Source organism: Vulpes vulpes, chromosome 9 (genome assembly GCF_048418805.1).
Source record: "Vulpes vulpes isolate BD-2025 chromosome 9, VulVul3, whole genome shotgun sequence".
Lineage (NCBI taxonomy): Eukaryota > Metazoa > Chordata > Mammalia > Carnivora > Canidae > Vulpes > Vulpes vulpes.
In genome coordinates, this window is record NC_132788.1 from 13,712,705 (window position 1) to 13,739,523 (window position 26,819).

Sequence of the window (26,819 nt, forward strand, 5' to 3'; positions counted from 1 at the left end):
ACTCAAGAAGAGCAAACCTGTTTTATCATTTTGATTCCAGTTGTTTACTGTTTGTCAGCAGCTCAGGAAAAGGCCTGATAGTCTCTTTGTAGATCTGATGTTATCAACAGTGAACATTAAGAAATACGTTTCGTAGCATGCAGATTTCTGATAGAAAAAATAGGTGCTCAGGTACAAGGCCAAGAATTAAAATAATTCCATTTGTGGCTTTCTGTTTTTAAGGGACCGACCAACCTATGGTATTTGTTTTCAAAAACAGAGCTTTATCGAAGAGACTCACTTAGAATTTAGGACAAGATATTTAATTTTTCAGTATAAATTACACATAGTAGGGGCACCTGGGTGGCTCAGTCAATTAAGCGTCTGCCTTCAGCTCAGGTCATGATCTCAGGGTCCTGGGATCCAGCCCCTCATCAGGCTCCCTGCTCAGTTGAGAGCCTGCTTCTCTCTCTCCTTCTGCCTGCTGCTCGCCTACTTGTGCTCGCTCTCTCTCTCTCCCTCTCTCTGTCAAATAAATTAATTAAAAATAAATAAATAAATAAATAACCCATAGTTACTGAATATAGTGTGTATCTGAGTATGTGTATGTCTGAACTTCTTGTTTATTTACATTAAATCCAGATCCCTTGACACCTTCGGAATCAACTCAAGAGTTACACGCATCAGGTAAATAATTATATTTTATATTACATTATCTAAGCATCAATAACCATATCATAATCTCATAATATTGATAGATATACATACTACAAATTTCCAGTTTCCAGATGCCAAAAAATAGTCATATGACATTAGCATACAATCCAGATAGTCAACAAGCTGACTGAACTTTTGTTCAGATAATTAGATGCTCCCCCAACTTGAATCCTTTCATATTTTATTCCCCAGAGTTTGACTTTTTCTTTAAATTTCCCAGATTATCTGACATTTTCTGAGGGTGTATCATAAATGAAACTCCTGGGGCACCTGGGTGGCTCAGTGGTTGAGCATCTGCCTTCGGCTCAGGTCAATGATCCCAGGGTCCTGGGATCAAGTCCTGCATCGGGCTCCCCACAAGGAGCCTACTTCTCTCTTTGCCTGTGTCTCTGCCTCTCTCTCTGTGTCTCTCATAAATAAATAAATAAAATCTTTTTAAAAACTCCCAGCTATATGTAACATGTTTGTTCAGCGTAACTAGCTTTCTTTGATATGTTTCTGTCAGGAAACCACAGCCTGATTTTTCAGCTAGACTCTCAAGATTAAGATTTTTTTTTCTTAAAATAGGTTCATAACTTATAAAATACTCTGGGCAGGGATCCCTGGGTGGTGCAGCGGTTTGGCGCCTGCCTTTGGCCCAGGGCGCGATCCTGGAGACCCAGGATCGAATCCCACATCAGGCTCCCGGTGCATGGAGCCTGCTTCTCCCTCTGCCTGTGTCTCTGCCTCTCTCTATCTCTCTGTGACTATCATAAATAAAAAAAAAAAAAAAATACTCTGGGCAGAACTTTTGTCTGGCATTGGGGTGGAAATTACAAATTATTGTTCTACTTCTGGCTCCTCATGAGTACTCACTATCTCTTTTTAACCTAACTAAGCCCCTTGGACAACTGTTTCCTGAACTTCCACATTCCCTGTTTTCCCACCTCCAGGGCATTTTCAAAGATTACAAAACTCCACATGTTTAATTTGCTCCTAGTAAGCGATGAACTGGAATATTCCAACAGTTCAATACATCTAACGGGTAACCCTGGAGGCTTCACTGAGATAATGCCGATAAACTGTTTAGCCCAGTGTTGGTACTCAGTCCATGTTCTAGAAGTGGACGCTAGTCCTGTAATTAACAGTTACCTTTAGGAAGCACAATGGGCAATTCTTAAAAACTGCATTCCAATTCCTCCGTAATTCAGGCTCAAAATTTTGCAGCCCCTTTTGGCTTTCCTCTTCTTGCTCCTTCACATTCTTCAGCCAACTTGTCCTTGTGCTTTTTCTTCCACTACCTAGTTCCTCCTTTCCCAGCCCAGATGCATCTCACTTCTCCCCTCCCTCCCCTGGAGCCAAACATCCTGCATTATAGCCCTCTTCCCACATTTCCCCACAAAATAACTTATTTATATCCTGTCACCCTGTGAACAAATGAATAAATACAGATCTGATCAGGCCACTGATCCCAAAGCCATTGGTGACGTAATACTTTCCACAAAATTCAGTGCCAAATGGTGGAGGGTCCTGGATGCCTACTAAAGAATTTGTGCTTAAGTCTGTTCATCATCTGGCACCAAGTGCCCCCCAAGTTTCAAATCCTACCATCCCCTTCTTGGCTGCTGTGCTGACTGGTATCCCCTCAATCTGTGCTCTCCACACACTGTGCTTTCAGAAATTGGTGCCACTGAAACCCTGCCCCCTTGTCCTCCCAACCTCTTCTCATCCCTCCATCACCTCTATTGTCTCCTGACCCTGTGCACCTCCAAACCTTCAGCAGCCTCAGATGCTCATCTCAACATATTCCTTCCGATGTCATCTCCTGATGCCTCCAGACAGAAAATAAACTTTTCTCCTCTCAACTCTTGTAACATTGTAGACATGCCACTTTTGAGCAGTTTGACCATTGACAGTGAGTATGATTGGTAGTAATCTACACAGGATACTTCCTGAATGTTCCTCTCTCATTTCTCATCTCTGTAGCAAGACTGCATTACTGAATATCTCCCTGGTAGTGAGAGGGTTGATAGTTGTGGGATAAATCTTTTTGAATTATAAAGTGATCATTTGGTGTTCAATAACATGATCTCTTTACTTTCCTCACAAAGATATGCCGGAATATTCGGTCACGAATGAATTTTGCCGCAAACACTTCTTAATTGGAATTCTGCTCCGAGAAGTTGGCTTTGCCTTGCAAGAAGACCAAGACATCAGGCACTTAGCTTTAGCTGTCCTAAAAAATCTAATGGCTAAGCACTCATTTGATGATCGATACAGAGAACCAGTGAGTGATTTTCTTTTCTCCCTTCCCTAAACACCATTTAATGGCTCACTGCATTAAATGCATATCAAACTTACAAAACTATTGATTTTTATGTGAGTCATTTCTTTTGGATACCTTTCCACCTAGGAGAAGCAGGCCCAGATAGCAAGCTTATACATGCCCCTCTATGGCATGCTTCTGGACAATATGCCAAGGATTTACCTAAAGGACCTATATCCTTTTACTGTCAACACATCTAATCAGGTAAGTTTAGAGAATATTTCAAATATGCATCTTAATAAAGAGTTTGCCTGGATAGCTAATTTTCCCCTGATTGTGAGCAAACTGAGAGGTGCCAGCAATTTTGAGACGTTCACATCAATGTCATTTATTCCAGTTGGTCCTTGAAGCCACCTCATCCATCATTTTCCTCCCTTCTCTGTATCACCTTCTAGTTCAGTCGTTTTTACCAGGCTCCTCTGTTGCATGCATGGCCCCATTCTCAGAGTGTACCTCCTCCCCAGCGACCTTTCTGCATCGGCTTTATGACCACCTGGTGTTAGTATAGCCAAGTGCTTCAGTCACACGGAGGAGTAACCTGTTTGTCATTCCTCCTCCACTGAGCCAGCATAGTGGCTGCACAACCAGCCACTTGAGAATGGGTGCCTGTGTTCACGGCCTGGATGAATTAACACACTGCTGAAGGCATGATATCACCATGTCAGTTAGGACCTCTGCCCTCTGCCTTTGGAATGTTTTTTTTTTTCTTTTAGAGGAAGACCTTGTCCAAATCCCAGTGATACCAGTTACTAGCAGTGTAACCTTAAATAAGTCATCCAGCCTCTTTCAACCTCCACTGTCTTCTTCACAGAATTGTATAGAATTCCTCCATCACAGGATTCTTAGGAGGATCAAATTGTTTAATAGAAAATGCTTATCATAGACTTTGGCACATAATAAGTATTTGGGATTAGTTTTTAGTACTAGTAATATACATAAAATAATCCATAATAATATATGTAAGCTATAGTATAATCCATAAAAAATCAGTAGCCACTCCAACCATTTAGTTTATATCTAAAAGATAGTTTCCACTACGTTATAAAAATAAAATCACATAAGAAATCAAATTGTGGCAAGCGTATAATTGTGACAAAGAGTATGGTTATGACTATTCATTTCCATTGCCTGCTTTGACAGGAGACTCTTGCTGGAATATAAAAGGTCAAATCAAATAACATCGAATCAAAAACAGGTCTACAATGTTGAAATATAGCGATTCACATTAATCTCTTCTGTGCTTCGAATGCAGGGGTCTAGAGATGATCTCAGCACCAATGGAGGATTTCACACCCAGTCAGCTATGAAACATGCAAACTCTGTGGACACATCATTTTCTAAAGATGTTTTAAATTCCATAGCAGGTACTTAAGACCTTGTGAGAACACTTGTGTTTAACCCTCATCCATGTTTACATTACATATCATTGTGTTTTTTACCCACTCCATAATTCAATGTGCATAATTTCTGTGTGTCAAAGTATACTGTATTTATATAGCTAAAGAGTCTCTTAACTATTTCTTTGAAGACTCTCCAGGGGCTTATTTTTCTCCTTAGCGTTCAGTTTTACTTGGCTCACAGAGTAATCTACTCAGATATTACCAAATTACTTCATTCTGGAAACAATCTTTAAGTTTTCATTGAGTACCACCTTTTAAAATATAATAGCCCATCAACTTCAAAGTTTACTTTGAAGAACTATTTTGGAAATGTCATCTTCATCTCTTATAAACTGTCAAAACTTGAAAGCTTCTTCCCCAAAAGCATCTTTATGAACATTTATTAAAGCATTTTCAAAAAAGAAACTTTCTTTAAAAAGTTTTTTTAAGAAATCAAAAGAACCAGTTTTACTTTATTTCCATTTATAATGGCCTAAATTTTCCTAAATCTTTAATGCTGACATGGCCATTGTGATCATTCTTAAAATGTAGCGTGTCTTTAATGACACTTCCACATTTTGTTATGTTGGCTTTTCCCAACACTGCTACCACCCCAATGCTGGACATCTTTCTGGGTCATCATCTGAGCTCTGCGTGTGTGCCCATTGCATCTCATTACCATCTGTGTGCTGTGGCTTGTGTTTGCAGCATTTTCATCAATAGCTATTTCTGCAGTAAACCATGCTGACTCCAGAGCATCCTTAGCAAGTCTTGACTCCAACCCAAGCACCAATGAGAAGAGCAGTGAGAAGACTGACAACTGTGAAAAGGTGGGGCTTCTCTTCCCAATTACCCAGCACCTCGTGAGTCAGTACTCTCCCACTCTAACTAAATCCTTCTTGGTTCTTCCATTCCTAGATCCCTAGACCCTTATCTTTGATAGGGTCAACTCTTCGATTTGACAAGTTAGATCAAGCAGAAACCAGAAGTCTTCTCATGTGCTTTCTTCACATTATGAAGACAATTTCAGAGGGTAAAGAGAGCTCTTGAAAATTAAATTTTTTAAAAAAAGGGAAAAACTTTCCATTTCCAAGAGTCTCATGCCACATGGTGTTTCCTTTCAGAGACGCTGATTGCCTACTGGCAAAGAGCACCCAGCCCAGAGGTGTCTGACTTCTTCAGCATCTTAGAGTAAGTTATAGAGTTGATTAGTGGACATTTTTTCTGGAATGCTTCAAAATAGTTCAGTATGCTATCCTTCATTCTAAGGACTCACATGCTGAACTATCAATCAATACTCATGCATGAAATATTTAAAGAAAATATAATATTGTTCTTTTAATGCATTTAAATGGATAGTTTGTATAAATAAAAAGGCATGAATGATTAGAATGTGACTTTTTCCCTTCCTTTTTAGTGTTTGTCTTCAAAATTTCAGATACCTCGGGAAACGAAATATAATAAGGTAATGATTTTGAAATTCCAATAGGTTAATCTGGTCTTTTAAAAAAATTATGGGGCAGCCCCGGTGGCTCAGTGGTTTAGCACCACCTTCAGCTCAGGGCATGATCCTGGGGACCCCAGGATCGAGTCCCATGTTGGGCTCCCTGCATGGAGCCTGCTTCTCCCTCTGCCTGTGTTTCTACCTCTCTCTCTGTGTGTGTGTGTGTCTCTTATGAATAAATACAATCTATAAAAAATATTTTAAAAAATTATGACATTAGTAATGTATCACATTAGATATATAAATATGTTAGAAATCTTAAAATACACATAGGGATAGTAAGGTTGACCTCAGAGTAGACATAAAAGTTTGATTGTCCTGTACCCATAGTAGATCTAGGGCTAGTTAAAACTGTCTAGAGAGAAAAGCACAAAACATACATTTCTGAAAGGAAACCACATTTCCTAGTTTGTCTGAACTATCGTATCTATCATTTGTATGAATGGAATGTAGAAGATTCCTATTTAAGAAAATACACCCAATGTGAATAAGTCACAGGAATAAAAGGTACAGCAGAGGGAATATAGTCACTGGTTCTGTTGTTGGAGACAGATGACAGGTACTCTTCTAGTGACTGCAACAGATGTACAGACTCACCAAATGACTACATTGTACACCTGAAACCAATATAACATTGTGTGTCAACTATTCTTCAATTAAAAGGAAAGAAAAAATATATTTTCAGTAAGCTAAAAATAAAAATGAATCTGGAATAACTTTTGTGTTGATATCCTTTCCTCATGAGAGACCACAAAGCCCCCAGCACCTTCGCTAAACCCCCATTTCCCATTTCCAGAAGATGTGATTTTATTTTTCATAGCATATGAACTATTTCATTGTTCAATAATCACTCTGCCACTTGCTGTTCTGTATTTATAAATAAATTAGAAATACTGAGCTATGATTAAAACATCAGTTTTCCTTGCAGAAAAATTGCTGCTGCATTTAAATTTGTGCAGTCCACCCAGAACAATGGAACTCTCAAAGGATCTAATCCTTCCTGCCAAACATCAGGCCCCTTGTCACAATGGTAACATCGCATTTACTTGATATTTGTAATTATATTGTATGTATACGTATGTGTATATATTTATGCATGTCTGCATATGTATATATACATATGTATGATTATGGATGTATATACATGTATGGAGGTGTGGATGTGCACACATGTACATGCACAGGTGCACACACATATGTATATATGCTCATACTTCAAACCAAATGCACATTACAATAACTCTATGTTTCTCTGAAAAAATTTCTTAGGTACTTCCCCATCTGCCCTGCTAGCTTGTGAAGACCTAAGAAGCAAGGATTATGCTTTATTAATGTGCACTCAGGGCACGATGCATGCACAGGATGAGGGTTAATAGGTACCTTAATTTAATTGAACCCAAAAGACGGAATTCCAATAAATGATTCATTTAATGTTTGCTAACCTCCTAGTGACAAAGTAAAATGCGAGGTTGTATCTCCTCATCCTCTCAGTAATTGTAATATGTTAGCAGTATCGTTAGAGCTCAAATTGTTTTTTAAAGGGTCAAAGGCAGTGAGGAAGCATGGATGCCTCATAAGCTCACAGTGGAGTTCCTAGTCATTAGACTGATTTGACTAGCTTAGAGGACCTGGAGTCATCCTTTATTAACCTACCCGGTGGGGAAATTTAACCCTGAAATCCTACTCTAAATCTCCCCTGAGTCTAGTAAATAAGAATTCTTTGCTAAAATTTTCTCTAGTTTCTCTAGTTTGATTTATTCTTCCCAGAGGTACCATAATAATATATAATGTGAAAATGGCTGTACTTTAGAAAGAATTTTGGAAATAGCAAAGTGGTATATAACCAGTAAATTGAGGAGTAAATTTTGCCTCTTAGTACATAGAGACTCCTTGAAGTTGCCCCTTGTGTGAAAGTAAATGAGAAAATGTAATAGGCATGTAGGCATGTTTTTCAAATGGTAATACAATAGAGGACTATAAACAATGACTTTCTACGTTTAAAGACAATAGTAATGTACCTGAGATCACTGCAATTTTGTTGATGTTTGGTCAGTTTGATTTCAGCCTCCTTCCTGAATGATCTAGACAGACCCTGGACATTCCTACCTCTCCCCTTCTAGAAACCAGGATTTTTCTTCCAGAAGTTCCATACTAAAATAGACTCAAAACCTGAAAGTAAACCAGTCCCAAAGGTCCAGGCCATATAGCCCAGAACCTATTAGTTCTTGTAGTTTCAGGAATGACCCTGACTCCCTTAGCTACTGAAAACTAAAGGTAGATCTTCTAGGCCTCAGTCCATCCAGAGCCTTTGATTTCACCAGAACCAAATAAGGCTCAAAGAGTGGGACCAAGAGAAACCATTCTTTGCCTCTTCTACAGGCTTGATTCTTCAGGGTATCTCCTATTGCCTGCTTTCATCCAAAAAAAAAAAAAAAAAATGTTCTGTTATCTTGGCCAAATGATAGCTTAAATGAAAGTCAAGAATGAGAAGTAGTCCTACTTCCACATAACACTGGTTCATTCCCCCAGATGGAAATGCCAAGGAGACATTGAATGAGAGTCACTGCAGGCCATTGTCATCGGCCTGGGAAAGTGCTGCACCAGCAGCCCTGTTAGCTCTCTCCCCTACCAGGATGGAATACTGTGAAATTCTCGTGGAATTTCATGATTTCATTAAACAATAATGAATATGCTTGTTCAGATTTAAATGCAGTATCTATTATTCTTCTGTCATCCTTTGGTATTGATTATCATTCTGAACCTTTTTGTGGCTTAAATACAATTTCTCCAAAAGCATTCTTAAAAGTCCCTTTTATCATTTTACCTATAATCAATATTGTTAATAAAACACCTCTGTTTAAAAACTACTTTATTTGACTCAATCTAGAATACTTGATTGAACATTTGTATGTCATATCTCTTGTACTTTAACCATTTTTTTTTCTTATTGCATTTTCAGGATGCATACCACATCCACTCATGAAGGACATAAGCAGCACAGATCACAAACTTTACCTATAATTCGAGGCAAAAATGCACTTTCAAACCCCAAACTCTTACAGATGTTAGACAATACCATGTCCAGTAAGTAAACAGGAAACCATCTTAGTAACAAGATGGTTACCAGTGTTTCTCTAGATGTGTGCAAACGTGAAATGTGTTATAATATTTCAGAAATGTAGGGACTGTTTCTGTGCCACCTAGATCACTACTTTTCAGGCTTGCTGTAGCCCAGGAAACTTTTCATAGAGGAAAGAAATCACCAGAGAGGGGATTTAAAAAGTGTAGTGTCTTTATAAAGAAGAAAGGAAAAAGGCCAATTGCTCGGTCTAATCTGCTTGGTGTAGCTCCTCTGGTGTCAAGTGACTTTCTATTGTCAGGGTTACGGGGGTCTCTCTCAACCAGATTATTACTGTCTGCTCCTTGGGAAGAGGAGAAAGTTGTCCATGTCCTAGAAGCAGTAAGTGTGACATCTGGAACACAGTGATCCACACATTCCAGCTTGTGAATGAGGAAAAATGGACCCAGTGTTTTGTATCTTGTACATGTTAGTGATTATGGGCACGTAACGGAGAGTTACTTGTTTGAAGGCGTATGCCTTTACCTGTAAATATATTTAGTGTCGTTAATAGCCATTAGTGAACACTGCCCACAGAGACTGTACATTTCATCTGTTAGCTCGGGAGGGTAAAACTTGACCCAGACTGAGTATGAAAGAAATATGACTCTGTCAAGGCCTAAGTCAATGGAAAGGAAGTAAGAAATAATGGCAAATGGATCACTCTTGTCTATAGCTGACATATGAAAGGGGCACACACATTTTCTTAGTCAATTTGAGTTGCTACAACAAGTTAACAGTCCAAGTGGCTTAAACAACAAACATTTATTTCTCATAGTTCTGGAGGGTGGGAGACCCAAGGTCAAGGTGCCAACAGATTTGATGTCTGATGAGAACTCTATTCCTGGTTTGCAGACAGCCACCTTCTTGTTGTGTCCTCACATGACAGGTGATCTTTCTGGTGTCTCTTTTTATCAGAGCACTAACCAATTCATGAGGGCTCTATCCTCATGAGCTAATTACCTCCCAAAGATCTCACCTCCAAACACCATCACACTGGGGATTCAGGCTTCAACTTTGGGGGAACATGAACATTCAGTCTATAGCATCCACTCAAGTCTCTATCTAGAGTCTTTGATTCAGCCGATAAGGTAATTGAACAAACAAAAGCACTTTGATTTAATAAATTGCTTATCAAAATGCCAGTAAACATTGACTGTGTTATAATAGAAGGAAGTCCTTTATCAGATACGAGTTTTCTTAGACACTTATGCATGTTCCACCTTATATTTTGTAGGCAACTCCAATGAAATAGACATTGTGCATCATGTGGACACAGAGGCCAATATAGCCACAGAAGTTTGCCTGACTATTCTAGACCTGCTATCCCTTTTCACCCAGATTCACCAGGTAAGTGTGATTCTGACATCTTCTGCAAAGTGAACAAATGGGAGGTAGAAAAGTGTGAAGTCAAGAACATGTATTTAAGATATTTTATGAGGGATGCCTAGGTGGCTCAGCAGTTGAGTGTCTGCCTTCGGCTCAGGCATGATCCTGGGGTCTGGGATTGAGTCCCGCATCAGGCTCCTTGTGGTAAGTCTGCTTCTCCCTCTGCCTGTGTCTCTGCCTCTCTCTCTCTCTCTCATGAATAAATAAATCCTTAAAAAATAATAAAATATTCTATGAAATCAATTAACTTTACACAAAGCATCCTAAGTGTGAGTGGAAAAAATTTTAAAGATGAGACTCAGAATTTTATCACAAGTTGACTACCTACTCAAATGATATAGCTACATATGTATTTCACTATCATCAAATAATAAACATTCTTCCTTATTCCTCCTGCTTCCCTCTCAGGCAAGAGTGGGACTGAGGGAGAGTGGGACTTTACTTTTTCAATCTCAAGGGGAGAGACAAATAACAGCTAGATCCAACAGACTTAATAATGCTGAGCATCTTTTCGTGTGCTTATTGTCATCTGCGTAACTTTGGTGAAATAACACCATTACAGACTATTAGAATGACTAGAATTAAAAAGACTGACCGTACCAAGTTTTGGCAAGGGTATGGAAAAACTGAAACTCTCATCCACTGATGGTGGGAATGTAAACACTCTGGAAAACAGTATGGAAGTCTAAAAAGTTAAATGTCTATCACGTGACCAGCCATTCCAATACTAAGAATTTACCTAGGAAAAGTAAAAGCATCTGGTCCTACAGAACTGTGTACACAAATATTCGTAGAAGCCTTATTTTTAATAAATACTGAAAACAACTCAAATGTATGTCAACAGGTGAATAGATTCTTAAATGGTGGTATATCCATATGATAGAATACTGCTCAGTCATGCTTAGTGAAAGAAGCCAAGCAAAAAGAGTATTTACTGTATGATGCCACTTATATAAAATTTTATAAATGTGAACTATAGAAATTACATATCAATTATACCTCAATAGAGATACTTAAAGTATTAGCTTAATCTAATGAGCTCATAGATGTTCAGGGTTGAAGTAGGAACAGTTGGATCCATTGAATAAAATCAATGCCAAACACAATGATCATGCCAAGAAAGCCCGCTTTCAGGTGAAATGTCAGCATGGTGATAGAAAAAGCAAAAACCATATTTTAATTCTTTATTGCTCAGTGAAAATGTCAACCAAATCTCAGACATCCTAAAGGCCCTACCAATGCCTGGGGAATTGCCTCTCTATAACTTCATCTTCTTCCTCTCTCCTACCCCATGCTCAGGCTGCTCTGCTCCTTTTTTCAATCTGAACTCACAAGCTTCTTCCCAATTCATATTCCTGATACTAGCTGTTTCTCTCTCAGACCCTTCAGATCTACCCATGGCCAATTCCTTCAGCTCACATGTCAGTTGATCCATTAAAGACATCTTGACTAACCACCCTATCTAGCATAATCCTATGCCCAAAGCAATTATTTTTTATTATATCCTATCATTGTGCTCTGTTTTCTTACTTAGTAATTTTTTTTTCAATTACTGCTTTGTAAGTTTCACTGGGAACATAGACCTTATTTTCTTACTCAAACCTATTTGCAGCACCCAGACTTATGCCTACCACATAGAAGGTTCACAACAAATATCTTTTGAAAGAATACTGTTGTCCCTTAACTCATCCTAATTAACTTCTGTGTTAAATTTCTAGAGACAACTCCAACAATCTGAATGTCAAAACTCAATGATGAAGAGGGTGTTTGATACTTACATGCTCTTTTTCCAAGTCAACCAGTCAGCCACAGCACTGAAGCATGTGTTTGCCTCCTTAAGACTGTTTGTATGCAAGGTAAGCATTTTCCTGGCTCCAATTAAAGCTTGGGAAGGATGATGATAAACACATAATAATCCTGTGGAGGAAGAAGACTTGTTTTCTTCTATTTTGCTTTATTTGGTTTTATAAGACTATTTTGGGGTTTTAATAAGCCATTTGATTCATGGTCTGAAAATAAGTTCACAGCCTTGACAGCCAATCTGCTGGGATATCAAAATGGAATAAAATTAACATCTAGCTTTTTTTTTTTTTTTTTTTGGTTTTCAGTATTTGTGGCAGAAAGGTAAAAAGCACATCATCAACTGTGATGTCCATTCATGTCAAGTAAAGTTGCCACATTAAGTAGACAGAGCTACCACCTTTGAGGATCCCTCTGGCTTGACGATGTTGGGTGAATAGAAAGCATTTCAAAGCTCTCAGTCCCTGGTTCTGGTTGTCATTGGTTATTGATACATGGGAAACTTATCATGTAGAGAATGATTATTTCTAGGAAAAAAGAGAAATATTACTATAGACTTAAATAAATACAATTCTATCCTTCCACTTGCAGATAGAAGAAAAAGACTAGATTTAAAAAAAAAAAAAAGGTGGATTTTGTTCTAAGGAATTATAAAATTCGGCATACACAGAGTAAAATGAAGGCATGTCCACTTTTAACCAGTCCTTCTATTTCCATAGTTTCCTTCAGCATTCTTTCAGGGGCCTGCCGACCTGTGTGGATCATTCTGCTATGAAGTCCTGAAATGCTGTAACCACAGGTCACGGTCAACACAGACCGAAGCATCAGCACTTCTGTACTTTTTCATGAGGAAGAATTTTGAATTTAACAAACAGAAGTCAATTGTCCGATCCCACTTACAAGTAAGTGCTGCCAATTTTCATTAATGCTGTGGTGAAAACCACTTATCTGTTCCAGCACTGATAGAAGCCTGCTGGCCCCAGGGCAAAAGCTACCAGCTCCTCTACCAGTAGAGGAGCCCTCCTTCAAGGCTCTCTGCACACTCAGCTCTTGCTCAGAGAAAGAGGGTAGCTGGGCAGAAATCAGCAAAACCCATAATTCCACTTGGACTTTTCTCTTCTTCTTCCAGGCAACAGAATCAACTAGAATACACGACTCAGGAAACCATAGCTATCTCTAGGATGCCAAACCCCACCAGATTCTGCATTCAGAAATGTCTTTCTTTAAGGCATCCCAAGATTCCTCCTTCTATAATTCCTTCTTATATAAATATTTAAAATTATAGGAAACTCCCTAGATGACATGGCCTTCTAAAAATTTAATGCATAAAGATGCTATTCTTTGGACTCACAGGGAGCAATCAATGATACGTTCATCCAGTCCAATGGATTTCTTTAAAATTACTATTTCTGAGTTACCACTTTTGAAGTTTCATTGTTCTTTTCTCTTCTAGCTCATCAAGGCTGTAAGTCAGTTAATAGCAGATGCCGGGATTGGAGGCTCTCGGTTTCAACATTCCCTTGCAATTACCAATAATTTTGCTAATGGAGACAAGCAGATGAAAGTAAGAAATGCTTTATGGATATTTTCAAAGACAAGAATAAATGAAACTGAAATATTTTGTGAAATATCAAAATCATAAAAAATACAATTTCTGTATTTTGTTTATTGAGACTTAAACTGAGTACTTACATTGAGTTTGCTTGTTTGAGTTGACAATCAGCTGTAACAGTGTCCGTCTGTCATCTGTTAAGTGGAATTTGCAAGGTGTGTGATTGAATGAGATATAACAAGAAAACTAACCACAAACATCCAGAAATACAGTGATCCTCTCATAATCTTGTTCTTGGTCAAATTTATTGAATCTCTCTTCTAGACATTTCTGAAGACTTCTCCTTTAGTCTTAGTACTGAAAAATCTAGGGATAAGGGCTGGCATCAGTCATGGTTGAACCCAGGGATTAAAATGTTTCCACATTGATTCAAAAAGATAGCTGCGCTCCCATATTAAAAAATAGCATTATTTTCAATAGCCAAGGCATAGAAACAAGCTAACTGTCCATCAGTGAATGAATGGATAAAGCAGTTGTGGTTTATATGTTCAATGGCATAGCATTCAGCTTTAAAAACTGAGGCAATCCTACCATGTGTGACAACATAGATAGACATTGAGGGCATTATGCTAGGTAAAAGAAATCAAAGAAAGATAAATACTGTATGATCTCACTTATATGTGTGATCTTGACAAAAGAACTGAAAACCATGGGGAAAAAATCCGAATTGTGGTTATCAGAGGCAGGGGGTGGGTAGTGGTGGTCAAAAGCTACCAACTTCTCATTGTAAGATAAGTACTAGGGATGTCAGGTACAACATGATGATTACAGCTAACACTGCTCTATGCTATATAGAAAAGTTAGTTGTGAAGAGAGAAAATATATGAGTTGTCATCATAAGGGGATTTTTTTTCCTTTTTTCCTTTTTTTTCTTTCTGTCCTTTGTTTTGCACCTATATAAGAAGATGGCACTTAGCTGAATCTATTGTGGTACTCATTTCACAATATATATAAATTAAACTGCCATGCCTTAAACTCGTACAGTAGTATATGTCAATTACTTCTGTGTAAAATCGAAAAAACAATTTAATAAGAAAGTTTTGTATTTAATTAAAAAATAATCATGTTTTCAGGTCCCCTTCCCCTACTGCTTCAATTTTTGCCTCTCTCTCTCAGTTCAATTTTCCTCCTTGTTTGCTTCATTTACAAATAGGCTCTCCCCGTGAGCTTACTCTCTTAGAAATTCTGAGGACACTGGAGTATCCTATAGGTGGAAAAAGCACCTCAGGACACCCTAGGTGTCAGAGTCAGCTAAGTGTCTGCCTTTAGTTCAGGTTATGGTCCTGGGATTAACCTCCACATGTGGCTACATGCTCAGCAGGGACTCTGCTTCTCCCTCTTCTTATGCCCCTCTCCCCCTCCCCCAGCTCATGCTGTCTCTCTCTCCCTTTCTCTCTCAAATAAATAAATAAAATCTTTAAAGAAAGGGGAAAAAAAGCACCTCATTCTATAGTGCCAATCAAATTCCCAGAACTGAATCTCTTGGTCTAAACCTTATATCATATGACCATTCCTAAACTGATCACTGGCTTGAGGGATTAAAGAATATGAGTGGCCAGGCCAGTTTGGGGGGCTACCCACTGGTGCCTATGAATGAAGTAGATGCTTTCAAATCCCATGAACCATAGTCAGAGAGGAGAGCTCCTCAAAGAACAATCAGGATGCTGTTACTAGAAGAAGCTAGATGAGCAGATAAGATGGAGTCTACCACAGTTCTTGTGTCAGATGTGTACAGCCGCAATCACAGTACATTGAATGCATATATAAAGAAAGTACATGTTTATGAACAATATAGAGAATGCACCAAACTGTGATGCCAAACCATAGCTAATAGCATAACTTTGAAGTGACCTACTTGAGGAATTAGAACAGATAATGATCCAGGCTCTCTGTTTTCCAAAGAACAGCAACTTCCCAGCAGAGGTGAAAGATCTGACGAAACGTATAAGGACTGTTTTGATGGCAACAGCACAGATGAAGGAACACGAGAAGGACCCCGAGATGCTGGTGGATCTCCAGTACAGTCTGGCAAACTCCTATGCAAGCACCCCTGAGCTGCGGAGGACATGGTTGGAAAGCATGGCCAAGATTCACGCGAGAAACGGAGACTTATCCGAGGTAATTAGCAAAGACTCAGTCCTTCTCCACTGGCATTGTCCTCTTCATCAGAATGATGGGATTTTCATTTACAGTAGGTTACCATATTTTTCCACTCGTCTAGATGTGACCCAATTATATATTATGGGCATTAAATTTGCATGTAGGGCTCAAGAATGCCTGACTCCATGTAAATGGTACCAAGTAAAGGCCAGAGTTGTTGGTATCAGCTGTAATTGTAGGATATGCAATGCAGAACCGAATGTTAAAAGCCTAAGACTAAGGGAAGATGGTTGTAAGGGTGTCTGGAAATTGAATTATATAAGTTAATGTTCTGTGTTTTAAAATGTCTTCCCTGTAATTAGAGTCGGATAGGGAAGCTTGCCACCATGGTGAGTAATCTCCGGCTGGGGTAATCGGTCCTCATTTGCAGCTAGTCTGAACTGGTGATGGAAATATTAACACTCCCACAAGCCATGTGAGGAGAGTGCACTATGGGAAGGTTATAAACCAATAGCCGACTCTTTTTTTAAAAAGATTTTATTTATTTATTCATGAGAAACACACACAGAGAGAGGCAGAGACACAGGCAGAGGGAGAGGGAGAAGCAGGCTCCATGCAGGGAGCCTGACGCGGGACTCGATCCCAGGTCCCCAGGATCACACCCTGGGCTAAAGGCAGCGCTAAACTGTTGGGCCACCGGGGCTGCCCAATAACCAACTCTTTAATGTCAATTTAAACACTGGCTGGATTTTTATGCAGCGGTTTCACAGACCCCAAGTGGTTTCCAGATACCAAATGGAAAAATTTGTCTTATTCTCAGAGATATGCCCCTTTGGGGAAGAGATTAATTTATCTGGGATAGTCCTAACACCTGAAGTTGTTCTAAATGTATATGAGGGGTCCTGGGATAGAAATAGAGCCAATCAGAAACCACAGTTGGAGGCAATTTGATGGGACAAGAATGAGAAATTCCAGTTCCCTTGGACTGTCCAGAGAATGGAAAAATCCCTCCATAAAACTTAGAAGGAAAAAGCTGAAGTCCTGTGGACCCCTCAGCAAGTCAGCAATGTATGTGGTCAGCAATGTTCAAAGCTTTTCAGGAGACATTAGAGGACAGTAAAATCACCATATCACCAGGTTGGCAGGAGCACTCATGGAACATAAGGCTGCACGGTTTAATCAAGTACCACCTTGTCGAGGTGACTATCTTAAAGGAAGTAGATTTTCCAAGGTGGGCCATTGCTGGAAGTAGAAAAGGTAAGAAGGTAGCTTAATTTTACTCCCAATTTCCATCCTGATGCTCTAGCTTGTAGTTCTAACAAGAAAAGAGAGTGGATTTAAAAATATATATGTTAGATATTAAGGAAGGAAGGGGGCGCACCTGGGTGGCTCAGTCGTTGAGCATCTACCCTTAGCTCAGTTTGTGATCCTGGGGTCCTGGGATCAAGTCCCACATCGGGGAGCCTGCTTCTCCTTCTGCCTGTGTCTCTGCCTCTCTCCGTGTCTCTCATGAATAAATAAATAAAAATCTTTTTTTAAAAAAAGGAAGAAAGCTAATTCTATGGAAAAATTCTTCAGGTCAGCTCAGGTGAAGACTACATCCAGACAAACAAGAGTCCTCAAAGAGGCATTTTATTCTTGATTGGGAACTTTTTGGAAATCAAATCAATTCTTGTTTTTGATTCTTTCATTAAAAGGATGCCTCCGCATATTCTCACCGAATGGAATATCAGCTCACCTTGGAAGATTCGTCCAATTAGGCAAATAGTAAAATCTATGCTGTGCTTTCCTCTAAAACTGTTTTCTTTCTTATTACAGGCTGCAATGTGCTACATCCACATCGCTGCCCTCATTGCAGAATACCTGAAAAGAAAGGGTAAGACGTCCATGGACAGGGAGAAAATTCGAGAAGTTGACATGTTTAAACATAAATTAAAATTAACATATTAATTTTAGGTAGTATTAATCTCAATTATGTTTTATTAAGTAACATTAATTTTCACAGATATTTCTAGTTATCCTGTACTTCACATTTTAGTTCTCTCGTGCCATTATCAATGTTTGTTTTATGTACAAAAAGGCTAACTGGTCAGCCTCTTAGTTCAAAATGAGAATGTTTCATTGGTTAACCATTTAGAGTCTCATAAGCTTTTATTAACATCATCATGCAGCAATGTCCTAACCTCATCTTGCACTACCATAGGTTACTGGAAAATGGAAAAGATATGCACACCATCCCTGCTCCCGGAGGATATCTACCCCTGTGATAGCTACCCATTACTAACAGCTCCTGGTGGAGGAAGTGAGTGATCTAACTCTCCCGCATAAACTCGTTTATCCCCATGGGAACAGTGCAGAGGAAATCACGTTGCTGCTTACAGTTTACTTGGATGAAACTCTTAAGTGTATCCTTAGAAGCAAAAACTATCTCAGACCTTCATACCTCCCACAGTAAAAGCTTGAAGCTCCTACCATTCCGAAATCTACCTGAATTCATGAAGTTTAGAACTGAAAAACTCTCCGCAAATAGAATCTCATCTTATCCAAGATTTAGGATTATGAGTCATGGCCATTTTTGTTACCAGTCTACATACTCGTTTGCCCTTGGGATTTTATTCTGAAATTATTTAAAATTGCAAGAGAAATCCATTTGAATTGTAAAATGTAATAAGACGACTCATTCAAAACAAGAAACGCCAAAAATATATACGCAAGACTCTATATAATCAACATGTTCCATTTCCTTTTTAAAAGTATAAACTGAGTTGGACAACTTAGAACACATAATAATTCACAGTATTGATGTCCTTTAATTAAGAATATTTCATCTTTAAAGTCTGATGAAAAAATTTGTAACAATAACTAAAGAATTACTCTTTGTAAAAAAATTTGGTAACATGGTTAATCCACTTAATCTGTTTTCTCTCCCAAAAGTTTGTTCAAACCCAAAGTTTATGGCCTGCAATCTGTTTCCTAACACTCTCTTCACTTTCAAACTATAGTGGAAAACTCAGTGTATGAAAAACAAAAATGAATCTTTAGATATTAAGATAAAAATAACTGAACAAAAAGTAAATGGACTTCAGTTACAATATTTTGGAAACAAAGTTAATCCCTTATTCTTTTAACTATGCATATATTTTCTAAAGAATCTCAGTGGATAAGACATTTGAACCAAATGACCAAAGTGAACAATGAGACATTGAGGTCACTTGTTTAAAGAGGAGACCAGATCTGGCTTCATGGCTCATGTCCATCCTAAAAATCAGGGATCTTCCTGCTTAACGATTCCACACTTAACGATTTAGCTTCATTTTTATATGCAAGACATCAAAATCATTACTTTTTTGTCTAACATCCCCTTCTTCCCTATTGTGTGTCATCATCAGTTACCATAAAATTCCATAAAGACTTACAAATCCTAACCAAAAAATGAATAAACCTGATAAAACTAGGTGTCAGTTTGAGAAGTTGTGGAAACTTCTATTCCAAAATATTGCGTGAAACTTTAATATTAAAAAAATGTTAAATACTCACTTCAACATCTTAAGATGACATTGGACTATAACATACCAATATATTTGTTTAGTAAGCTCTAAGGAAGGTGATTTTTTTATGATGCATTAGCATAGATAGATAGATAGATATATCCATTGGCATATACCTGAAGTCCTTAATATACTTTTATATTATGACGTTTCTAAGTCAGAGGGAGAAAACATCCCTTAACTATAATGTGCACATAATAAGAACATAGGCAATATAAGCACCTCCAGAAAGTATCACTGTAATAATGATCGTCATCCTGCAAAAAAAATGTATCATGACTTTCTCTGCTATATCCCTGCTAATCAGTTGTCATAGATTTTAATACATGTTTAATTACAGAAGGAACATTATTATCTTAAAAAGTAGGAAAGTAGAATTTTAAATGCGAGGATTAGATTGCAACAATTATTCTAATTATAACTTCTAGCATGTTTGGGGAGTGATCATTTAGTTTCATAGCTAATGAGCCAATTATTTAAAATGGAAACATCTCACAGAAGTATTAACTACAGTTTTTAAAACACTTGCTCCATGTAAGGCCTCACACTTGGCTCTACACTGGTGGTATCTCAGTTTCCAGTAATGAGTCTTTGAGTCAGGTGCTATTATTGCCTCCTGTTTTCAAGTGAAAAAAACAAGAGAAGTTATACAACCTGAGCCAGAGTGCATGGTTAGCTCGTGATGGGGCCAAAGTTCAAGGACTGGTCTGTCACTCCAAGCTGTGCTCGCTCCTAACTACTCAATTCCCCACCATTCAGTTCCAGTCCCTCCTCTGGGGACATTGCCCATGCTCAACTGTCTTTCTATATTATCTGTAGAACTAGATCTTTTCTTTTTATCTTGGTAGCCATGGTGCGAAGAAAATTTAAGAGAGTTTCCAGATAATGCAAAAGAGTGATAATTAGCAAGTAATGAGCATTGTTTCCATAATGCATTGACCATGCCAAGTGTTTTCTCAAATATTAATGTTTTGAATCCCTTCAACCATCCTTTGAGATAGATATTAACATCTTCAGTTTAACAAATGGGAGAAGCAGGCTCAGAGTCTGGCTAAACTAGAAGCCTGGAACCATGTCTATCTAAAAATTCTGTATTCTGTCCATAATTCCAAGCCAGCTCCTAAAAGAAAATGTGTCACCTGAAAAATGGTACAAATTTATAAAATAGGATCATTGGTTGCCCCGGGAGAGACTATTTATCAAGAGTCTTAATCTATCCATCTCCTTGACCCTGTGAGTTTTATTGTGCTACCACTTGTAACATCATGAAGAAAGGCATTATTTATTCCAAACAGGATTTGAGTCAAATAATAATGTCGCATTTTGCTTGGTCCTCTCAAGGCATGTTCTCTATGGGCTGGCCAGCTTTTCTGAGCATTACACCAAATATTAAAGAAGAAGGAGCAATGAAAGAAGATTCGGGAATGCAAGACACACCATACAATGAGGTTAGATCAATATGATCTAGTGTACAGTAAACGAGTAAAAAGATGCATTGAACTGTTACATTGAGATGAATATGGAAAAGAAAATCTTATTCAGAAATCAAATAAAGTTACTGTATAATAGGGCTTAGGTTAAGTATAAAGCAGGCCAGCATTAAGCTGAGATTAACAGGTATCAGATTCCACTGATAGGTAAAGCATAATTTTCAATGAATATTTAAACTAAACTTTACTTCTCTAGGATGGACCCAAATTTATAATGTCTGCTCCTCTATAAGATGTGAAGTCCCTAGTCCTTTGGTAAATGTCCTGAGGGATCTGAAATTTTTCTGAGCTGGTCACTTTTTTTTTAACGCATTAGAAAATTTGTTTACAAATACACTTGAACAGAAAGGCTCACTGGTTTCTGCAGAAAACCTTTTGATTTGCAAACCATGGTTATTTTTCATTAATCAAAAGAAGCTTTCTACTGGCAATTATATAGCAACAATTCTGATAAAGCAAACAGAGCTCCCTCATCAAGTAAAAATATTCCATAAGCTAATTGTTTAAATCTCAGTGTTATATAGATTTTAAAAAAGATACAGAAAACTAGTTTGGGGGCAGATTTTAATTAAATTTTGTATATGTTTTTATTTTAATTTAGTATACCTTGCAAATAAACAGTAATACAACTACATATTTATGTTAACTATTTCAAATTCTGTTTAAGAATCTTTTCCTCAAAGACAATGCTGAAAGGATTCCAACAGTGTTATCCACTTGCTTTATTGAGTATATAATTTGATTCAGCTGAATATTTATTTTTATAGATTTTATTTCCTTTTTTTTTTTTTTTTTAGATTTTATTTCTTTATTTGAGAGAGAAAGAGTGAGAAAGAGAGGACAAGCAGCAGGGAGTTGCTGAGGGTGAGGGAGAAGCAGGCTCCCCCCTGAGGAGAGCCCAGTGCAGGATTCCAGAGAGATCATGACCTGAGCCAAAGATAGACACTTACCCGACTGAGCCACCCAGGCACCCACAGCTGAATATTAAACCATTAGTATATGTGAGACATTGAATTAAGGGTGGAGGACAACGATAAATAAGACATAATCCTGATTTTCAAAGAGTTTAGAATCTTAAGGAGAAACTTTTCTCAGGGTGGAGAGGAGCCAGTCTAAGACCCAACCACTATAAATCTAGGCAATGAGAGCAACTTTTTAAGTGACCATGGTGGGAATGCAGATGGATGGGACATATATGAAAGCTCTCCAGACTTTTGCACTGGATCTTGGCATTGATGGGACCTAAAAGTGCCAAATGAGAAAATAAGGTCCTTAGAGGACCTAGTAATCTGAATCACAATGTGTATACACCCTGTTTACACAATCATGTAAAATCTCATCTTGAATTGGGCAATTGCAGAATATCCTGGTAGAGCAACTCTACATGTGTGTGGAGTTTCTTTGGAAATCTGAGCGATACGAACTCATCGCTGATGTCAACAAACCCATCATTGCTGTCTTTGAGAAGCAGAGAGACTTCAAGGTATGTTTTCTGAAGCCAGACATTGGTTAAAACAGCCTGCTTTAAGTGGATGAATTACTTACAATTTTTAAAAGTGAAAATGCCCTGTTTTTTATGTCAGCATCACCTTCATGAAACCCTTTGATTTATGGTTTCAGAAATTATCAGAGCTCTACTACGACATTCATCGATCATACCTCAAAGTTGCAGAGGTGGTGAACTCCGAAAAGCGGCTGTTTGGTCGCTACTATCGTGTAGCATTTTATGGGCAGGTAAGTTCACCAGAAGCAACCTGGCCTCTAAATTCTGTGAAACAAGGAAACTTTGTCTTTCGTTCTCTATAAGACATCCAACTCCATCTGCCACGAGATTGAGAGGACGTGGGTGTGTCTGGGTATATTGAAGGGTTTTTTTCTGGATGTGAGGGTTGTGTGTTTGTCCACGGGAATGTAGTGAATGGAACAGATGGGCAGAGAAATCCATGGGTCTTAATACAGATCAAGTTAAACCAGTGCTTTCTAACTCTTTGGAAAAAGAGAGCATTTCTTTTTCAGCATCCTCTTCCTTCCATTTAACCTAAAATATCTGATTATACTTTTCCCATCATATGTTAAGATGAAATGAAATTGAACAGGTTTTGAGAAATGAAATCCATAGCATCCTGGGAAATAAAGATTTTCTAAGGCCTCCACCATGTCAAAGCCATGAGTCTTTTACAATCATGCATTTTCTTTCCTTCTCCTTCTAGACTACCACTGATTCCAGGAAGAACACCATGTGTTATCCCCCCCCCCCATATTGTAGGTCAATATAACTGTTGAGTTATCTTTCCCAGCTTCCTGAAACTTTAGCAGCGAACCAGAGGAATAATATTAGTGAGCCATACCATTAGCTGGAAATTAAGTGAACATAATCTATATTAATTGTGAATGTCTCTGAGCAGAGCTTTAAGTGGAGCAAACCCAGGCACCATCCCACTTCTTTTCAAGAAGGCTTATGACACCATTATATTGCAGCGGGCATACCTCGGACTCTGACTTGTGTGGGAGAACATTCCATTCTTTTATTTTCAGAGTTGGAATGACTCTGCCCTCTCATTTCCCTTCGTTCCCTCCCCCCCACATAAGGCAGTGTTGCCAACAGATTCTTTTCCTCCTCAGATTCTTTGAAGTCTGTGGCTGAACAAGTCAAATCCAGTATGGTCATTCTAGACTGTTTCCTATTAAAGTCCCTTGAAGAACATCCATTTCCCCCTAATCCCCAAAGGCAGCTGAAAAACTAACTTCTGAATTAATAAAGATAAGCTCCTCTTTGCCTAGAAAGGGAAGTGTCACCCATTAGCCACTTACTCTAAATTATCCAACTCAGATTTTCCTCCCTGCCCAGCATCATCAGGATTGCAGAGAGAGACAAAGCTGGTGGAAATGGTTCACGGGTAGAGACCTAAATGTCGACATGTGTAGGGTCCCAGGAAAAGAATCCGAACTATTTGAAGTGATGGTGTATGTTGCGGGGAGAAAATGTGGAAGTCTCCATAGGGGAGAAGAAGACAGATAAGGGATGCTATCTTGAACATTGTGAAGAAATTAAGCAATTTTTGACCATGGTGAAACAATAGCAAGACAAATGGCAAAACACCCCACTGGAAAGGGAATGTGGGCATTGAGAGATTGCAGGGGAAAGGCCAGGGTTTTCAGGGAGTAGCTGTGGGCTAACTGAGGAGCAGAGGAGTGACATACAGGATGTGTCCTCAGCTAACCAAGTTTAAAGCTACAGTCCTTCAGACAATTCTTCCAATTCAGAAGAAATAAGCTGCCATGATGGTCTGGTCTTGAAAACGAGATTGCCTACCTGACGGTTTCTCCAGCCCATATCTGATACAGGGATGCTAAACAGGTAGAAACAAACCCTGCTGCTTTCCTACCAGGTTTTAATGCGCATGTTTACTCTTTTCTTCTTTTGGTCTTGATGGTTCCAGGCTGTGGTAAGTTATCTCTCTCTCTCTCTCTCTCTCTCTCTCCATTTGCATGCTCTAATAATTCTCACACTTCCCTCCGTATGGTTTTAACTGAACGTTAACTTTTTTTGTGCAACTCAACATTTGGTACAAAGGTGAGATAATCCAGCTTCCATTCATTTTGGAGTCATCCTGCCTTTCTTGAACTAAATTTTGTTTATTCCAGTTATCTGAATTACAAAAATGTATCATTTATTTTTTACATGTTATCATTCCACACAAAGGTAAATGTAGTTTAAAAACCTTCATAAGCACACATCCACTTGTGCCCACACCCAGATAAATATGAGCACCACATACCTGCAGTATGTGTAGAGTAGGCCTACTATGAGTGTTTTTCTGCTCATTTCAGGCCACTGTGAATTGCAGCTGATGAAGAAGGGCATGGTGGTCAGACTTCTAGAAGTTGGAGTGCTGGCCATTGATGGGCACATTCCGAGGTTCTTGAAAGGACCTTGTTTCTTTCCACATAAGTATTGTGGAGAAACAGGGCTCTCTGTGGTGGGGAGCTCTGAGCATTCTCAGAGATGATGGTCTTAATGCTCAACACGGAAGATGCCCAGTGGACCAAATCTTGACCCACTAGGGCAGATTAAGTCTCCTAAGAAGCAGGAAGAAGTGATATAAGAAATTCTGGAAAGCCAGCAGAGGCAGAAATAACATACCAGCACCTAGATAGAGCTCTGTGACACAAAAGAATTCTCTTCCTTATGTAACCCATGTAGAAGTGCCTATATTCAGTCATTTTTTTACCTACAAAAGTGAATCGCCATAGTCTAACATAATTATTGCTGATTAAGCTGGAAAAACAAATTCTTGCATTATCCACACATTGTCCACATTCTGCTCTGCTCCTCTGACTGCTAAATACTTTTTTGTAATTCTATAAGCCCTCCCTATGTCCATACCAGTATTTTCTACCTTCATTTGTAAAATGGGGGTCATGGGTCCTTAACTCACCTACTAAAAGAATACTTGAAAACCCTTGTACTAAATAGACTGAGGGGCTCAAAGGGGAAGAACTGGGAAAAGATGTTTTCAAATGACCTAATTTTGTTCTTTTTGCAGATTTCTCAATAACGTGTGATGATTGCACACCTGGCTTTATTTTTTTTTTTTTGTATGTGTGTGCTGCCAGCATTCTCAATTGTCTTTGATTAAAAATTCCAACCTAAGCTTAAAAGTGTTCTGTTAAATCTGCAGACCTGAGTACCTGCCCACGCAGGAACTTTATAAGCTCAAACCCCAGCTGTCTGAACAAAAACTAATGGGGATCTTAGATATACAGCAATTTAGAGCCTTGGCCGTCAAGTGAAATTCAAATACCTGTCCCAGGACACCACATGGATAGTGTGAAGTGAACTATAATATTCAACAGGAGCAGACAGTGCACATCACTTTACACTGGATGATAAAAAAAATACCAACTAGTTTTGAACATTTCCCTGGACATGTGCAGAATGAAGGTTCCAAAGATCTAAGATAAACTCTTAACTACTTGATTAGCATAATCCCCAAGGCCAGAAATAATTTCTTTTTCATGATGGTTCTTTATGTCTCTGTAAAATTATCTTTTAATATCTAAATTGGCATGTCTTGCAATCATGCTAGAAAGATTATGGCAATGTAATATGCAGTGGGCTCTTTGCCTCCTCAAGGCCCTTGGGTAAATATTTTAGTGTTCCATGTGGATAGCACTTTCATTACATAGTGTTGACTAGAGTAGTTCATATTTTGTCTGCAGTGAGCCAGGCAATAGAAAACAAGTTGGAAAGTGTTACTTCATGGCAGAAGCTTTAAAAATGCAAGTCTTACATAGCATGAGTTTTCTAATGTGACACCTGGCATCACTGACTATGGAAATTTTACACAGAGCAGCCTATATAAAGCACCCTCCAAAGTGTCCCTGAAGTATTCATTTCCAGAGTAATGAAACAATAGTAGTGATCGAACATCAGCTGTAATCAATGAAATGCTTAGACTCTGATATTTAGCATGTAAGGAAGCAAGTGAATGCCCATTGCATAATTTAAACCAACAGATGCTCTCAGAATGAATAAATGAAAGGCTGGGGGCAATTTTCTTCTCTTGACCAAAGAATATGGATCCATGATTTTCATTCACGCCTACATGGTTGTAGATATATCTCAGAATCTTGAAAGAAAAGAGATTAAGGGGAGGAGGGAAGATGCACGTGTAGTTTGAAAAATCTCCTCCATTCTGGGTTCTGATACATCCTCTGGCTTCCCACTTATGTAAAGTCATTGATATAAAATATGTGCATTTTAATACATACAATTATACAAAATATGTATAGGAAGAAAGGATTCTATTTATATGAAAAAAATTTCTCTGCATTCTTGTAGCTTCTCTTAGTTTTTAGCCCATTATTAATACTT

General features: G+C 38.4%; 1 protein-coding gene across 30 annotated transcripts in view; it reads left to right on the forward strand.

Moving 5' to 3' along the window:
- Positions 1 to 26,819, forward strand: part of DOCK10 (dedicator of cytokinesis 10) — a 259,737-nt gene that overhangs the window by 218,306 nt on the left and 14,612 nt on the right. For 12 of the 30 annotated variants that reach the window (XM_072719383.1, XM_072719388.1, XM_072719384.1 and 9 more), the window contains exons 31-50: positions 622 to 666; positions 2,787 to 2,962; positions 3,089 to 3,205; positions 4,254 to 4,365; positions 5,089 to 5,210; positions 5,299 to 5,413; positions 5,505 to 5,571; positions 5,798 to 5,845; positions 6,813 to 6,914; positions 8,844 to 8,968; positions 10,240 to 10,352; positions 12,110 to 12,247; positions 12,911 to 13,093; positions 13,645 to 13,755; positions 15,706 to 15,921; positions 17,722 to 17,779; positions 18,107 to 18,205; positions 20,793 to 20,899; positions 22,302 to 22,424; positions 22,562 to 22,675. In XM_072719383.1, coding sequence (XP_072575484.1) covers positions 622 to 666; positions 2,787 to 2,962; positions 3,089 to 3,205; positions 4,254 to 4,365; positions 5,089 to 5,210; positions 5,299 to 5,413; positions 5,505 to 5,571; positions 5,798 to 5,845; positions 6,813 to 6,914; positions 8,844 to 8,968; positions 10,240 to 10,352; positions 12,110 to 12,247; positions 12,911 to 13,093; positions 13,645 to 13,755; positions 15,706 to 15,921; positions 17,722 to 17,779; positions 18,107 to 18,205; positions 20,793 to 20,899; positions 22,302 to 22,424; positions 22,562 to 22,675 — 2,291 coding nt within the window. The remainder of the gene's footprint in view (positions 1 to 621; positions 667 to 2,786; positions 2,963 to 3,088; positions 3,206 to 4,253; positions 4,366 to 5,088; positions 5,211 to 5,298; positions 5,414 to 5,504; positions 5,572 to 5,797; positions 5,846 to 6,812; positions 6,915 to 8,843; positions 8,969 to 10,239; positions 10,353 to 12,109; positions 12,248 to 12,910; positions 13,094 to 13,644; positions 13,756 to 15,705; positions 15,922 to 17,721; positions 17,780 to 18,106; positions 18,206 to 20,792; positions 20,900 to 22,301; positions 22,425 to 22,561; positions 22,676 to 26,819) is intronic. The other 18 variants (XM_072719393.1, XM_072719397.1, XM_072719392.1 and 15 more) reach the window with 3 other exon arrangements.